Below are 16,851 nucleotides of genomic sequence, written 5' to 3'. Positions count from 1 at the left end.
AGTTAAGAATTCCTCACCTATGCCTCACATCCTTGCCTTTGTACATGTTGTTATATTATACCCCTTGCCTGGAATGTCCTTTCCTCCTGGTCCATCTGACAAATGCCTACTCATCTGACAAGACCCACTTTAGTTGTCTCCTCTTCTTTAGTTATTGTGTGCCTTTGTTGTAGCTGGTATTAACTTTTATTGTTTTGGTTATCATTGGTTTGTATTCATTCATTTAAATGTTTGTCTTTTTTTGTGTACCTAGTGCACACAATAGTGCATCTTGTATAGTCACTCAGTAATTATTGGCTAGGTGAGTAGATGAATGAATGAGTGAATAAATTTCCTTCTCCTTCCTCACCTGAGAAAATCCTACATTTTCTTCAAGGCTCAAGCTTCCCTGGCTCCTACAAAAGGATATAGTTACTACACATTACCCTATAGCAACAGTTTTTCCACTGCATTGTATTTATTTATTTACCTTTGGTCACCCTGACTAGTTTGCTCATTGAAGTCAGAAACTGAGTCTCATCTTTGTATCTCTAATACTTAGCACATACCTGGCACAGAGGTATACATAATTAAGTGTTAGAATGAATAAGTGAATGCTCAATATCTACCATTGCCAAAATTGCACAGGTTGAGTAACTGCCCATATTTTTACATAGTTCTGATTGTACAGAAACTGACCTAAGACAGGTAAACCTCTCCATCTTAAGTTGGAAGGATTTATATTAGTAAGGCTAAATGGCTAAAGCTTCCAGAGGAAATTATTGTCAGGTCTGGGACTGGAATGCAGAACTGTCCTGTTTTTGAGCATGAATTCTTCCTCTTGCCCACTTCTCTCTCTGAGAATTGAGAATTGATCCATGTCTTTTTCAGAAGTTTTATGAATGTAGACCTCCTTTTGTTTTTCTTTTTACCCTGTATCATGTGTTGATTTTGATTTTCTTTTCCTTATTAGGTAAGCTCACCTTCTGTTACACTCCTTTATTTTCTTTGTCATTCCCATACAGGATGCTAATATTTTGAGAAGAAATTAATGTAGCGCAGTAAGACCAAGTTCTCTGCTGTAGGGGTGGTAACCCTATTTATTAAGCCGCATGCTATGAAAAATTGTCTATGCTACTTTTTGCCTCTTGTCTTCACAGGCAGTGAAGGTAGAAAAGACCAATGTCGTAGTCCATTGTTCTGATGGGTGGGACCGCACAGCACAGGTCTGCTCTGTGGCCAGCATCCTCCTAGATCCATTTTATAGGACATTCAACGGACTCATGGTAAGAGAACAAGTGATTGGATTTTACTTTGCACAAGTCGGAGATTGTGAATAGATCAAAAATAACTCTCAGCCAACTTGTTTTCTACAAGAAAGAGGTCTACAAAAACAGCTGTGTTTTTCAATTTAGCTTCTTTCTACTAAACTAGGCATTTACAGTCTATATTCTTTCCATGGCACACTCAACATAGTTTCTTACCCATCAGAAGATAAATTGGATGTAATAGGCTGATGTAAGGGGTAGGAAAGAGTCCAAAAGTTTGCAAAGTTGAATGGATGACTGTTAAGTAAGCAGACTGATGGGCTCATCATCTTCAGCATCAGCTCTCTGGATGTCAGACTCATGATTTTTTTCTGGTGCTGAATCCAAGGTTTCTTAGTTTGTCTTTCTATGAAACAGAACTCACAGTAGGAGTTTATCCTCATTTTTCTTTTGGAAATGCTTTATTTTTTTTAATGGTTGAAAATGTGTTTATATCAAGATTTGTTCTTGGTATAAACTCAAGTACTGCCTTTGGATTCCTGTTTTATCATAGTTGAGTGTAATATGTTTATCAAGATTGCATTTAGTTATGGCTCAACTGGCTTGTCACACATTATGTAAAAGCCAAAAGAAATGTGACAATGGATACAAATCCAGAATAATTTCTCCTGAGAGCTTTGAAATTTGAATGCAGCCTGTATAGGATTTTAAATGAAATCCAAGTTACTTATTTATCTTTTGGGAAATTAACTTTATGATCAGTTCAACGCAAATTTGTACAAAGTCCACTTCAGCAAAGTGTTTTGATATTTTATAGGTATGGTTAATTAATTTTATGGTTTTCCTAATGCAAAGTTTTCTTTTTGTATAAAAATGAAGATCCTGATAGAGAAGGAATGGATATCCATGGGCCACAAGTTCTCCCAAAGGTAAAAATAATACTTTAAAGATAGAGGCTAAGGAGAATTTATTAGGGTGACATTTATCAAAAACCCCAATATGTTCTTGTGAAAGAAGGAAGAGTAGGTTGAACATGGCATAAATCTCTTTTCATCAAGAAACACATATTCCAGACACTATGCTAAGGGACTAGGGCTACAAGGGTGACTAGAATATCATATCTGCCTTTAAAGTGAACAAATGATTATATCAAATTGTTAAATATTTCAGGGAAGAACAGACACCACGGGCTACAGAGGAAAAAGTGCTTAACTGTTTCTGAAGAAGACAGGATAGCCTTCCAGGAATAGGCAGTATTTAAAAGTGAATTTTAGGGAATGAATAGGAGTTTGCTAGAGAGAACAGTGGGCATTCAGGCAGAGGGAATAATATCTAAGACAATGTACCTTTTTTTTTTTTGCGGTACGCGGGCCTCTCACTGTTGTGGCTTCTCCCGTTGCGGAGCACAGGCTCCGGACGCGCAGGCTCAGCAGCCATGGCTCACGGGCCTAGCCGCTCTGCGGCATGTGGGATCTTCCTGGACCGGGGCACGAACCCGTATCCCCTGCATTGGCAGGCGGACTCTCAACCACTGCGCCACCAGGGAAGCCCACAATGTACCTTTTAACCTTGTATAAGAAGAAAAGGCATGTGCGGATTTCTGTTCTTTGGTAAGAGGTGGATGCAAGGACTTACATTTATTTAGTGACCTAATGCTGCTATAAGGCAAACAGCCTCACTGAGACTTTATGTGTGTTATGAGAACAATAACAAATGTTTACTGAACACCTAACAATATGCTGTATACTATATCAGACACTGAGCTGGTGCCAAAGGCACATAAAATGTGAGTTTTACCCTCAAGGAGGTTACTATTCAGGTCTTATTCTCCTGCATTGGTGTGTATCCATTTAATTTCATTTGATTGTCGCTCTCTAGCTATTTGGGTCCATCCATTCATTCTTCCTTTGTCAACAAACATTGGGCCAGGCAATATGCCAGGTTTTAAGGAGACTGTATTAGATCAGATATGGTCTCTGTCCCTTCTTTTATAGAAAATAAAATCAATGATGATAGTATAGTATGATAAGTGCTAAGTCAAAGGTAAACATATACAAGGGAACCTTACCTATTCTGGGCAAAGAAAGCTTCCTAGAACTGATGGCATTTTAGAACATTAAGAAGATGAGGTTGATTCTATTTTTAGTTTTTGAGAAATCTCCATAATGTTTTCCACAGTGGCTGCACCAATTTACATACCCACCAGCAGTGTAGGACGGTTCCCTTTTCTCCACATGGAGACTCCATGGAAGGACACGAGGAGAAGGACTAAGTTTTTGAGTGTCCAAGGCAGAAGTTGTATATTTTTACTTGATAGCCTTGATCTTCTTCACTACCACTGTAGACATCAATGTGAAATGGGTTAGGGTTTAAGAAGATAGCTTAAAATTTGCAAGAGCTGTAAGGGTTAATGGGAAAACTGTGTTAAGGATATTCATAAAGGTTATTTGGGAGCAATTAAGTTCCAGCTGAGTATGGAGACTTATGGTATCAATTTGCATGGTTTTATAATTTTCTCAAGCAGCATTTATCAGTCAAGATTTGGGAGTAGAGAACATAGCTTCTTAGGCTCATCAATGGTTGGATTTTGAAGGAGAATAATGACCAAAAAAATGACCAGAAAATTGAAGACAATGGGGAGAGAATAGTTGATGGGGCAGAATATAGTCTGGGTAAGGAAGAAAGGGAGGCTAGTAGGAATCTGGAAAGGTGAGAGGTCCAGAGATGGGGCTGGAGGAGATAAGATGAACAGCCTTTGGAAATATAATATATGGTGATCAGAGTAGGATATTGAGATTAAGGTTTCAAAGTGGAGGAAGGACCTTTAGGTAACATCAAGAAACAGCCATGGATACGAGAGGCTGATGTGAAGTAGAGGTAAAGATTGGTGAAGATAATTAGATTCAAGTTAGTTAAGGAACCTGCTAAGCCAAGTGTAGGTCATCTGCATCGACTCCAAAGATAAGTACTTATGACTGGAGTCAGATTCTTCAGAAAATGTGGAGAAGTGACCCAAAGATTGTGGAACGCAACGTTGAGGAAAGTGAACAACAGCATGACCCATAGTGGAAGTGTTTTTAAGAGAGTGAAAGGAGTAGTAGAAAGGAGAAAGCCGATCCCACTTCTGCTCTGTTTTAGGATTATTATACATGGAGAGTGGAATGATGAGCATTCTCCATTTGATTTGGGCCCCAAGAAGAAGTAGTATCCTTGGTGAGATGGATTTCAATTAAATCAAAAGGTAGAACATTCAATGTAAAAGCTAAGGATGCCATGTTTTTTTTTTTCTGGTGGAATAGTGTTTCTAATGGATGGTAGAGTTGGGAAAGAGGACATCATGGGAGAGGAAACATTAAACAATTCTGGGATGAGGTTTTTTCTTTCATTTAATAAACTTACTAAATACCCTTTTCATACCAGGCACTGTCCAGTAAACAAGATAGATATGGTCCTTGCTCACATGAAGCTAAAGGTAGCTGTTTAAATTACTTAAAATTAAATACAATTGAAAATTCAGTTCCTTAGTCACACTAGCTGCATTTCAAGTGCTTAATAGTTAGTGACTACCATATTGGACAGCACAAATATGGAACATTTTGATCATTGCAGAAAGTTCTATTGTAGAGGATGTAAAAGGAAATAGAATAGATGACCAAGGGCTTACAATCTGGATAATAGTGAAGGATGCTGGTGGCTAAGAGGTCCATTGGGATTAATGAACTTTGAGATTCTGGGTAGCATTTTGGCATTAGGCATTTCCTTACCAATGCCAACAGAGACAAAAGGTGACCTTGATATAGCCTATTCCAAACAGTGTAATCCCTGATGTTAATCATTGTCTTTCTTTACCTTTATTTGCATCTCTCAGGTGTGGCCACCTGGATGGGGACTCTAAAGAAGTATCCCCTATCTTCACACAGTTCCTAGACTGTATCTGGCAGTTAATGGAACAATTTCCTTGTGCCTTTGAGTTTAATGAAAATTTCTTGCTGGAAATTCATGACCATGTTTTCTCCTGCCAGTTTGGGAACTTCCTTGGAAACTGCCAGAAGGATCGAGAAGATCTGAGGTGAATTCAGTTTATGAAAAAACACTGAATAGGGAGATGGGATCAGTGTAAGAGAAATTTACCCACCACCCTGAATTTGGGACAGCAGTTCACGAAAGGGGAGGAGATGACAACTATAAAAATTTCTTTTGAAGCATAAATCGCTCAGTGTTTGCATGGAGATTCCTCAAAACCTGATTCTTTATCTGTGAAATAGGGATAATACCTACTTTTCAGAGCAATCCCGAGGAACCAGTAAAACAATGGATGTGCAAGGACTTTGTAAGGAATGAATTATTGTGCAGGTGTGAGTAGTCAATAGCTACAGTCCTTTATCATTTGTGTCAGAGATCACCAAATGGCAGCTCATAGGCCAAATCTAGCTTAACAGGTATATTTTGTTTAGTCTGTGGAGTATTTTTTAAACTGTGAATGAGTTGTCAACATTTAAATATCACGATATTTCACATAAAAATCCAGTTATTTTAGGATTTTTTCCTAAATCAAAAAGCTGTTGTGCCAAGATATTCTGCAAAATCAGGAGCTCTGGCAGTACTGGACCTGCATTTTCTAATGGCAGTAATCAGCTAAAGCTGAATAACAGCTGCTCCACTTGAATGAAGCAAACTCACTCTTGTTTGCCACAGTTCTCACCACTCTCTATAGTTTACTCTCAGCGCACTTCTGATGTTGTCTTCCCAGCTCCTATAGGCAGTTGAATTTGCACCAGACTTAAAACTCTAACATCCTCACAATATATAAAACGTAAATAATTTTTGAAGTTGACAAGATAGAGTTTCTGTGAATAGTATTCTCCTTGTTTTAGAGTCAGAGAAAAAGAAATAGAGAGGGAAGTAGCTGTCGCACAACCCACTCTTGTTTCATAGCTGTTGGTTGAGTGGCAGTTAGCTCAAGTTCTCAGGCCCCTCTATGATGTACCTGGATGAATCGGATGACATCTCTAACTCTGTTTTCTTGTCAACACAGAGATGGATCTTGCTGCTTTAACATTTGTGCTTACTTGGTAGCTTCTACGCACATTTCTATTTCATTTTGCAACTAGACCTTTCTTACCCTCTTCACAGATGCTTTCAGACACATTCATTTTGTCTCTGACCTGTTTTTCTAGCATTAAAATCTAAGATCTTTTCCATATTCTTTTTTCCGCCCTCTTAAAATGAGGCTAATATATCCTAGACCCATTCCCCACACAAATCTGAATCTCCATGTAAAAGTACGAAAGTTGAAAAATTTAACATGTTAAAATAGTGATTGCATAAAATAAACAGAAATATCATTCATCCATAAAAGAAAAGGCATGGACTCTAGAATCAGAGAGACTGGGGTTCAAATTTTGGCTCTGTCACCTACTAGCTATGTGACTTTTTTTAAATTATTTTTTGTCTCATTTTCTCATTATTATTTTGGGGATAAAATATCTCACAGGGTTTTATTATGAAAATTTAATGAGGTATTTTAGGTAGAGTCTGGAACAGTGTTTCACACATAGTACATACTCAACAAATACTAGTTACCTTACCTCTGCAAGATTTTTTTTTCCTTTTTCAACCAAAAACAAATGAGAAAGATGGATATACAAGTCCTTTGACCTCATTGAAATGGTCTGAGGATTCTAAAAGTTACAAGACTACAATGTTTAGGTCCTACAACCCATACCGCTTCTCTTTGTTGTCCTCCTTGAGCTTTCTTTGACACTGTGTGAGTAAATGAACTACCCATGCATGGTTATGCAGCAGCTCTCATTGGGACAATGGATCCCATGTTTTTTGCAGTGTTAACTAAGTGGCTCCCCAAGGACTCAACTAAAGTATAAGAAGAATCAGTCTTGCAATATAAATATCACAGTCTGTGCTGCTCACCTAGATAACTCACAAATATTTGCTAATATAAATTTCTAATTGTCTTTCACTGTCTTACATCTTCTGAGAGGAGGAGAAGCTGGCTTGAAATAAAATAAAATATAGAAAAGCCAGAAATTCACCCTCTAGTCTTTCTGTTAGCTTACCAGATTTTTTAAAGCAATTCTAGATTTTTTTAAAACTGGAAAGGTCATTAGTTCATAGAATCTGAGATTTGGAAGAGACCTTAAAGGTCATATTTTACAAATGAGAAAATAGTCCCAGAAGGAGCTAGGGACATTCCTCAGATTACATAGCTACTCCATGGCAGAGACTATACTCAGCATCTGTTGCTCTTCAATGTGGAGCTCTTTCTAACCTCTAAGTCATTTAAAAATGGGTAAGTTGAAGCCCAGATAATTTGTTACTCTATCAGTGTTCATTACCACTTATTTTCACTTTCCTCCTATCATATCCTATCCTTCTGTCTTGAATTAGGTTAATTGTTAATAAAATTTGGATGATTATCAAGTTCAACAGGACTGTTGATTTTACTTGCTTGCTGCTTTTAATTCTTTGGCTTGTTTTTTTTTTTTTTTTTTTTTTTTTTTTTTCTGACAGAATCTATGAGAAAACCCATTCCGTGTGGCCTTCCTTGGTTCAGAGGAAACCAGACTTCAGGAACCCTCTCTATAAAGGCTTCACTGTGTATGGGGTACTCAATCCTAGTACTGTGCCCTACAACATTCAGTAAGTTCCTAAGCTGTCCCATCCTTATTTACAGCAAGCCCAGGGTCTCAGCTGCTTTATCTCTCCTTTTATAGCTGACATCATCTCCATAAGCTGGCTATGGAGTAGGACACTCTCTCCCCAGATCACCCATTCCTTGTTGCCTCTGAAAACAAGACCACACTCCCTTTGGTTGTTGTTACTTGCTGAGGGAAATAAACAAGAAACAATAGTTGATTTGTAGTAATACAGCCAGTCAAGATGTAGGTTGTTTCATTCCTTTGAGTTTTTCCTTGTATATTCCTCTTCTTTCCCATCCTTTTTCCCAACAAAGAGAAGGAAAAACAGAGAAAGAGAATGTGCTGGTATTGTTTGCTCTACTTTCCCCCAAAAGTGTAAAGTATAGGGTGCCATGCTCACTGACCACAACTCAATGAGTACAAGACAGAACTGAATGCATTTATTAAGTCTAACCGTTTATTTTGTATATTCATTAGGATTTTATATATGTAAGATCATGTCATTTCTGAATAGAGATTGTTTTACTTATTCCTTTCCAATTTGGATGCCTTTTATTTTCTTGCCTAATGCCCTGTTTAGAACTTACAGTGTTGAATAGAAGTAGTGAAAGCAGGCAACCTTGTACTGTTCCTGATCTTAGGAGGAAACCTTTTGGTCTTTCTCCATTGAGTACGTTATAGTTTTGTTTTGTTTTGTTTTACAAATGACCTTTATCAAGTTTAGGACATTCCTGTCTGTTCCTAGTTTGTTCAGTGCTTTTGTGATGAAAGGGTGTTAGATTATATCAGATGTTTTTTCTGAATCATGTTGAGATGCAGATGACTATGTGTTATTTTCTCCTTAATTTTATTTATTTTTTATTTATTTATTTGTTTCTTTTTTGTTTGGCCATGCCACACAGCTTGCAGGATCTCAGTTCCCTGACCAGGGATTGAATCCAGGCAACAGTAGTGAAAGCCCAGAATCCTAACCACTAGGCCACCACGGAACTCCCTCTCCTTAATTTTATTAACATGGTGTATAACATTGATTGATTTTCAGATGTTGAACCACCCATGCTTTCCTAAGGTAAATTCCACTTGGCCATGGTGTATAATCCTCTTAATATGCTGCTGCATTCAGTTGGCTACTATATTGTTGAGGATTTTTGCATCTATATTCATAAAACATATTAATCTACAGTTCTGTTTTTTTGTGATGTCCTGGTCTGCTTTGGTATCAGGGGAACGGTGACCACATAGAATGAGCTGGGAGTGTTCCATTCTCTTCAATATTTGGAATAGTTTGAGAAGGATTGTTGTTAATTCTTTAAATGTTTAGTAGAATTCACCAGTGAAGCCATCTGGTCCTGGATTTTTCTTTGTTGGGAAGTTTTTGATTACTGAATCAGTGTCTTTACTTGTTTTAGGCCTGCTCAAATATTTTATTCCTTCTTGAGTCATTTTTGGTAGTTTGTGTGTTTCTAGAAATTTGTCCATTTCATCTGTCTAATTTGTTGGCATGCAATTGTTCAGGATATCCTCTCATATTTTTCTTTATTTCTGTAAGTTCAGTAGTAACATCCCTAATTTAATTTATGATTTTAGTAATTTGAGACTTTTTTCTTTTATTTTTTGAGGCCAAAATACTTTAATATCCAAAGCATCCTGTACGTAAACTGGATAATACATATTAAATTATACATTTCTATAATGTTTAGGGGTTTTAGGGGCATTTTTTCCTGCTTTATTGAGATATAATGGACATATAACATGGTGTAAGTTTAAGGTGTACAATGTGGTGATCTGATACATGTAAATATTGTGAAATGCTTACCACAGTAAGATCAGTTAGCACATCCTCTACCTCATACAATTACCATTTTGCTGTTGCTGTTGTTATGGTGAGAATATTAAAGCTCTACACTCATAGCAAAAATATGGAACAATTCACAAATTTGCATGTTATTCTTTCACACGTGCCATGCTAATCCCTGTCTCATTCCAATTATATTATATGTGCTGCTAAGGTGAGCACTCTCATTGTTTTTAATCAGTTGAGCTTAAAGTTTTGTTGAATTTATTGATCTTTTCAAAGACCCAATTTTAGTTTTGTTGATTTTCTCTATTTTTTAATAATCTTTATTTCTTTTATCTCTGTTCTAATCCTTATTATTTCTTTTCTTATGCTGACTTTGGGTTTAATTTGCTCTTCTTTTTTAGTTTCATAAGGTATAAAGTGATTTACTTGAGATCTTTCTTCTTTTTTAATGAATGCATTTACAACTATAAATTTCCTTCTTAGCAGTTCTTTCTCTGTATCCCATAAGTTTTGGTATATTGTGTTTTTGTTTATACCCATCCCAAAGTATTTTTAAATTTGGATTTCAGATAAACAAAAAATAATTTGCTTAAAAAGCTTGGATGATATGTCCCTTTAATGCATTTAAAGACAGTTCTAAAATGTATACAGAAATGGAATTGAAAGTTACAGTTAAAATTAAGTTGAGGTGGATGGACCTAGAGTCTGTCATACAGAACTAAGTAAGTCAGAAAGAGAAAAACAAATACCATATGCTAACACATATATATGGAAACTAAGGAAAGAAAAAAAGGTCATGAAGAACCTAGGGGTAAGACGGGAATAAAGACACAGACCTACTAGAGCATGGACTTGAGGATATGGGGAGAGGGAGGGGGAGGCTGTGACGAGGTGAGAGAGTGGCATGGACATATATCCACTACCAAGCATAAAGTGGATAGCTAGTGGGAAGCAGCCACGTAGCACAGGGAGATCAGCTAGGTGGTTTGTGACTGCCTAGAGGGGTGGGATAGGGAGGGTGGGAGGGAGGGAGACGCAGGAGGGAAGAGATATGGGAACATGTGTATATGTATAACTGATTCACTTTGTTATAAAGCAGAAACTAACACACCATTGTAAAGCAATTATACTCTAATAAGATGTTAAAAAAATAGTAAGAAATGGTGAATTGGAGCATTCAAGGCACAGCTTCTCTCATCTCCCTTGGTGTCATCTTCACCCAGGTGAGACCCCCTGGACATCCCTTTTCCCATGCAGGTTCCAGGAAGCAGTCAGTTAAATCACTTTCTTCCTTCAAGTTCTATGGAATAGATTCGAAGGAAGGGAATATGTGGGTTGAAGGGAATGTGTGTGTTTAATTCGTTAGTAGGTGATGCCAGATTAGCCTTAGTTGTTTCTTCTTGTGCCTGACCCTCTTGTGGGGGTCACCTGCTCCTCTCTCTCTCAGCAGGAAGAGCTTGACTTCCCAGACCAACCCCTCTACCTACTTCTTTCATGAGACAGCCCTGCCCTTTTCCCCTGACCCGTTTCATCAACAATTTAGGGTTCTGACCAGTGCTGTGATGAGCTATATTGGAGCCTATTGCAATGGGCCTGTATCCATGCTTCCCTTCTCCCACTACCCTGTTCTCTGTATCTATGTGTTTGTCTTGTTTTGTTTTGTTTGTTCATTTTTCTTTTTATTCCACATATGAGTGAAATCATACAGTATTTGTCTTTCTCCATCTGACTTATTTCACTTAAAACCCTTAATATCCATCCATGTTGTCACTAATGGCAAGATTTTGGCTTTTTATGGCCGAGTACTATTCCATTGTTTAGTGTGTGTGTGTGTGTGTGTGTGTGTGTGTGTGTGTGTGTGTGTGTGTATACACATATATGACTTCTTCTTTATCCATTCATCCGTCAGTGAGCACTTGGGTTATTTCCATACATACCTAGGCTATTGTAAATAAAGCTGCAACAAATATAGGGGTTGTGTGCTATTGTAAATAAAGCTGCAACAAATATAAGGGTTGTGTGTGTCTTTTCAAATTATTATTTTTGCATTCTTCAGATGAATACCCAGAAGTGGAATAGCTGGATAGTATGATATTTCTGTTCTTTCTTTCCATAGTGGTTGCATCAAGTTACATTCCAATTAGCAGAGCACAAGGACTCCCTTTTCTCCACATCCTTTCCAACACCTGTTGTTTCTTGCCTTTTTGATACTAGCCATTCTGATGGGCATGAGGTGATATGTTGTGGTTCTGATTTGCATTTCCCTAATAATTAGTGATGTTGAACATATTTTCATGTGCCTGTTGGCCATCTGTATGTCTTCTTTGGAAAAATGTCTCTTCAGATCCTCTGCCCATTTTTTAATCATATTGTTTATTTTGTTGTTGTTGAGTTGTATGAGTTCTTTATATATTTTGTATATTAACCCCATATCAGATATATAATTTGCAAATAACTTTTCCCATTTGTTAGGTTGTCCTTTCATTTTGCTGATGGTTTCCTTTACTGTACAGAAGCTTTTAAGTTTGATGTAGTCCCATTTGTTTGTTTTTTGCTTTTGTCTTTCTTGCCTGAGGAAAATATCCAGAAAGATATTGCTAAGACCAGTGTCAAAGAGTGTACTGCTTATGTTTTCTTCTAGGGGTTTTATGGTTTCAGGTCTTATATTCAAGGATTTAATCCATTTTGATTTGATTTTTGTGTCTGGTATGAGGTAGTGGTCTATTTTCATTTTTCTTTGTATGTGGATTGTCCAGTTTTCCTAACACCATTTATTGAAGAGACTACCTTTCTCCATTGTACATTCTTTGCTCTTTTGTCATAAATTAATTGTCCATATATGCATGAGTTTATTTCTTTGCTGTCATTTCTGTTTCATTGGTCTTTGTGTCTTTTTTCTGCCAATGCTATGCTGTTTTGATACTGCAGCTTTGTGGTATACTTTGAAATCAGGGAGGATGATACCTCCACTTTGTTCTTTTTCCTCAGGATCTATTTTGCTATTCAGGGTTTTTTAAGGATCCACATAAATTTTCGGATGTTTTGTTCTATTTCTGTGAAAAATGTCATCAGGGTTTTGATAGGGATTGCATTGAATCAGTAGATTGCTTTAGGTAATATGGACATTTTAACAATGTTAATTCTTCTAAGCCACAACCACGGAATATCTTTCCATTTCTTTGTGTCTTGTTCAGTTTCTTTCAACAGTATCTTACAGATTTTAGTGTACTGGTCATTCACCTCCTTGGTTAAATTTATTCCTAGGTAATCTTTTTGTTGTGACTGTAAGTGGGATTGTTTTCTTTTTAATTTCTCTTTCTGCTAGTTTGTTGTTAGTGTGTAGAAACTCAACAGATTTTGCATATGGATTTTGTACCCTGCAACTTTATTCATTTACTATTTCTAATAGTTTTTTGGTGGAGTTATTAGGGTTTTTCTATATATAAAATTATGTCATCCACAAATAATTACAGTTTTACTTCTTCTTTTCCAATTTTGATGCCTTTTATTTATTTTTCTTTTGTAATTGCTCTGGCTAGGACTTCTTATTTTGAATAAGACTGGCAAGAGTGGGCATCCTTGTCTTTTTCCTGATCTTAGAGGTATAGCTTTCAGTTTTTCATTGTTGAGTATGTTGTTAGCTATGGGCTTGTTATGTATGGCTTTTGTTATGTTGAGGTACATTTATTTTATACCCATTTTATTGAGAGTTTTTATCATAAACCGGTGTTGAATCTTGTCAGATGCTTTTTCTGCATCTATTGAGATGATCATATGATTTTTACCCTTCATTTTGTTGATGTGGTATATCACATTGACTGATTTGTGAATGTTGAACCATCCTTGCATGCCTGGAATAAATCCCACTTGATCATGCTGTATCTTTTTAATGTATTGCTGTATATGCATTGTTAATATTTTGTTGACAATTTTTGCATCTATGTGCATTAGAAATACTGACCTATACAATTCTTTTTTTGCATTGCCCTTGTCTGGTTTTGGTATCAGGTAGTATTGAGCTCATAAAATGAGTTAGCAAGCGTTCCCTCATCTTCAGTATTTTGGAAGAGTTTGAGACAGGTAGGCATTAAATCAATTTTAAATATTTGGTACAATTTACCTGTGAAGGCATCTGGTTCTCAATTTTTTTTTTCTTGGGGGAAGGTTTTTGATTACTGCTTAAGTCTCTTTACCAGTGATCGGTCTATTCAGATTTTCCATTTCTTCATGATTCAGTCTTGGAAGGTCCATTTTTTAGGTTGTCTAATTTATTGCCATATAGCTGTTCATAGTATTCTCTTATAATCATTTGTATTTCTGTGGTATCCATTGTAATTTCTTTTCTTTTATTTCTGATTTTAGTTAGCTGAGCCTTCTCTTTTTTTTTTCTTTATGAGTTAAGCTAAATGTTGGTCAATTTTGTTTATCTTTTCAAAGAACCAGCTCCTAGTTTCATTTATCTTTTCTATTGTCTGTTTAATCTCTATTTCTCTTATTTCCACTCTGATCTTTATTATTTCCTTCCTTCTACTGGTATGTCATATTTTCATTTTCATTGTCTTCAGGTATTTTTTGATTTTGCCTTTAATTTCTTCATTGACCCAAGAGTTGTTTAGTAGCATGTTTTTCAGTCTCCACGTATTTGTGATTTTTTCCAGCTTATTTTTTGTAGTTGATTTCTAATTATATATGCCACTGTGATCAGAAAAGAGGCTTGATATGATTTCAAGCTTCTGAAATTTACTGAGACTTTTTTGTGTCCTAGCATATGATCTATCATTGAGAATGTTCCATGTGCACTTGAGAAGAATGTGTATTATGCTGTATTTTTAAGGAATGTTCAATACAAATGTATCAGATCTACCTGGTCTAATGTTTCCTTCAAGGCCATTGTTTTCTTGAAGACTTTCTGCCTGGATGATCTGTCCATTGACGTAAGTGGGGTGTTAACGTATGCTACAATTATTATGTTGCTTTCAATGTACCCCTTTAATTTTGTTAATAATTCCTTTATATATTTTGGTGCTCCTTAATATGGTACAATATATATTAATAATTTTTATATCTTCATGATGAATTGTACCCTTTATCATTTTATAATGTCCATCTTTGTCTCTTGTTACATTTTTTTTGGCATAGTCTGTTTGTCTGATATGGTATGGCTACACCTGCTTTTTTTTTTTTTGGCTGTCATTTCCTTCATTTTGAGCCTATGTTTGTCTTTAGAGCTGAGGTGGGTCTCCTGGAAGCAGCATGTAGTTGGGTCTTGTTCTTTAATTTGTCCAGCCACTCTGTGTCTTTTGATTGCTAAATTCAACCGATTTTCATTTAGGGTGATTATTGCTATCAAGGACTTAGTAATGCCATATACACTTTTGTTTATGGTTGATATATATCTCTATTGTTTCTTTTCCTTTGTGCTTCTGTCTGCTATTTTAGTTTGGTGGTTTTCTATGATGTTTTTCTCAGTTACCTCGTTCATGTTTCGTGCTCTGCTCTAGATTTGTGTTTTGTGGTTACTATAAGGATTACACAAAGTGTCTCTTAAATAAAGTAGTTTTTTTCTTCTGATAACATCTTATCTTCATTTTTCTATACAGGTTCCATCCTTTTCCTCTTCCCTTTTTATATTTTTGATGCCTCAAATTATCCCTTTTTAAGTTGTGAGTTTGTTACTAAGTTGAAGTAGCTATAGTCAGTTTTGCTTCTTTTTCCATTTAACTTTTATGTTATAATTAAGTTTTAAACAATCTATTCTAATATACAGTTGTAATTTTCTGATTCTATTTACCACCTTATTCAGCATTTTCCATACCTTTGCCTTTTTCTTTATGGTAGAAGAGCTTTTAACATTTCTTGTAAGGCAAGTCTAGTGCTGATGAAATTCCACAGCTTTTGTTCTCTGGAAAAAACCTTCATTTCTCTTTCATAAGTGAATGATAACTTTACTGGAGAGAGTATTCTTGGGTTACAGTTTTTAATCTTTCAGTATTTTTAGAATGGCATCCCGTTCCCTCCTGGCCCATAGAGTTTCTGCTAAGAAATCTGCTGATAGCCTAATGTAGGTTCCTTTGTAGATTACCATCTATTTTTCCTTGGGTGCCTTTGAATTTTTTTCTTTGTCATTAACTTTTGACAGTTTTAATATATTTCTTGGAGAAGGTCTTTTCTTACGAAGGTAATTAGGTGTTCTCTTGGCTTCATGGACATATATATCTAGTTCCTTACCCAGGTTTGGAAAGTTCTCAGCTCTTACTTCTTCATATGAACTCTATACTCCCTTTCCTTCTCTTATCCTTCTGGGATACACATTACCCTAATGATGACCTGCCTAAAAGAGGTGGATATCTCTCATGCAATTTCTTCATTGTTTAATATCTCATTTGTCTTTCCTCTTCTACTTGTGTCATTTCTAGATTCCTATCTTCAAGCTCAATAATTTTCTCTTCCATATGGTCAACTCTGTTTTCCAATGGTTTCTGCTGCATTCTTCATCTCGTTTATTGTGGTCTTTAGTTCTAGAATTATGGTTTGGTTCTTTTTTGGAGTTTTAATCTGTTTGGTAAATTATTCCTTCTGTTACTTAATTTTATTCCTGAGCTCATTGAACTGCCTTTCTGAGTTTTCTTATAGTGTATTGAGTTTCTTCATGAGAGATACTTTGAATTTTCAATCAGATCACAGTGTTCCGTGACATTTTTTTCACTGAGGTATAGTTGATGCACAATATTATATAAGTTTCAGGTATACAGCATGGTGATACAATTGTTTAAGGTTATATTCCATTTATAGTTGTAATAAAATAATGGCCATATGCTGTATAATATATTCTTGTAGCTTACATATTTTATACATAGTAGTTGATATCTCTTTGTTCCCTACCCCTAATTTGCCACACCCATCTTCCCTCTCTCCACCCGTAACCACTAGTGTCTTCTCTATAACTGTGAGTCAGTTTCTTTTGGTTATGTTCACTAGTCTGTTTTATTTTTTAGATTCCTCATGTAAGTGATAGCATAAAGTATTTGTCTTTCTCTCTATAACTTATTTCACATAGCCTAATATCCTCCAAATCCATCCATGAAATTGCAGATGGCAACATTTCATTCTTTTTTTTTTCACACACACACACACACACACACACACA

General features: G+C 36.1%; 1 protein-coding gene across 1 annotated transcript in view; it reads left to right on the top strand.

The window, feature by feature from the left end:
- The window catches only part of MTMR8 (myotubularin related protein 8), a gene marked incomplete at both ends in the record, with an annotated part of 181,507 nt that overhangs the window by 70,479 nt on the left and 94,177 nt on the right, over positions 1-16,851 (top strand). Inside the window, 4 exons of the mRNA XM_079728212.1 lie at positions 1,140-1,265; positions 2,127-2,176; positions 5,116-5,316; positions 7,776-7,904. Coding sequence (XP_079584338.1) covers positions 1,140-1,265; positions 2,127-2,176; positions 5,116-5,316; positions 7,776-7,904 — 506 coding nt within the window. The remainder of the gene's footprint in view (positions 1-1,139; positions 1,266-2,126; positions 2,177-5,115; positions 5,317-7,775; positions 7,905-16,851) is intronic.

This window comes from Hyperoodon ampullatus (genome assembly GCF_949752795.1).
Source record: "Hyperoodon ampullatus genome assembly, chromosome: X".
Lineage (NCBI taxonomy): Eukaryota > Metazoa > Chordata > Mammalia > Artiodactyla > Ziphiidae > Hyperoodon > Hyperoodon ampullatus.
Note: the sequence above shows the minus strand (reverse complement) of the source record. Positions and strands in the feature narration are given on the sequence as shown.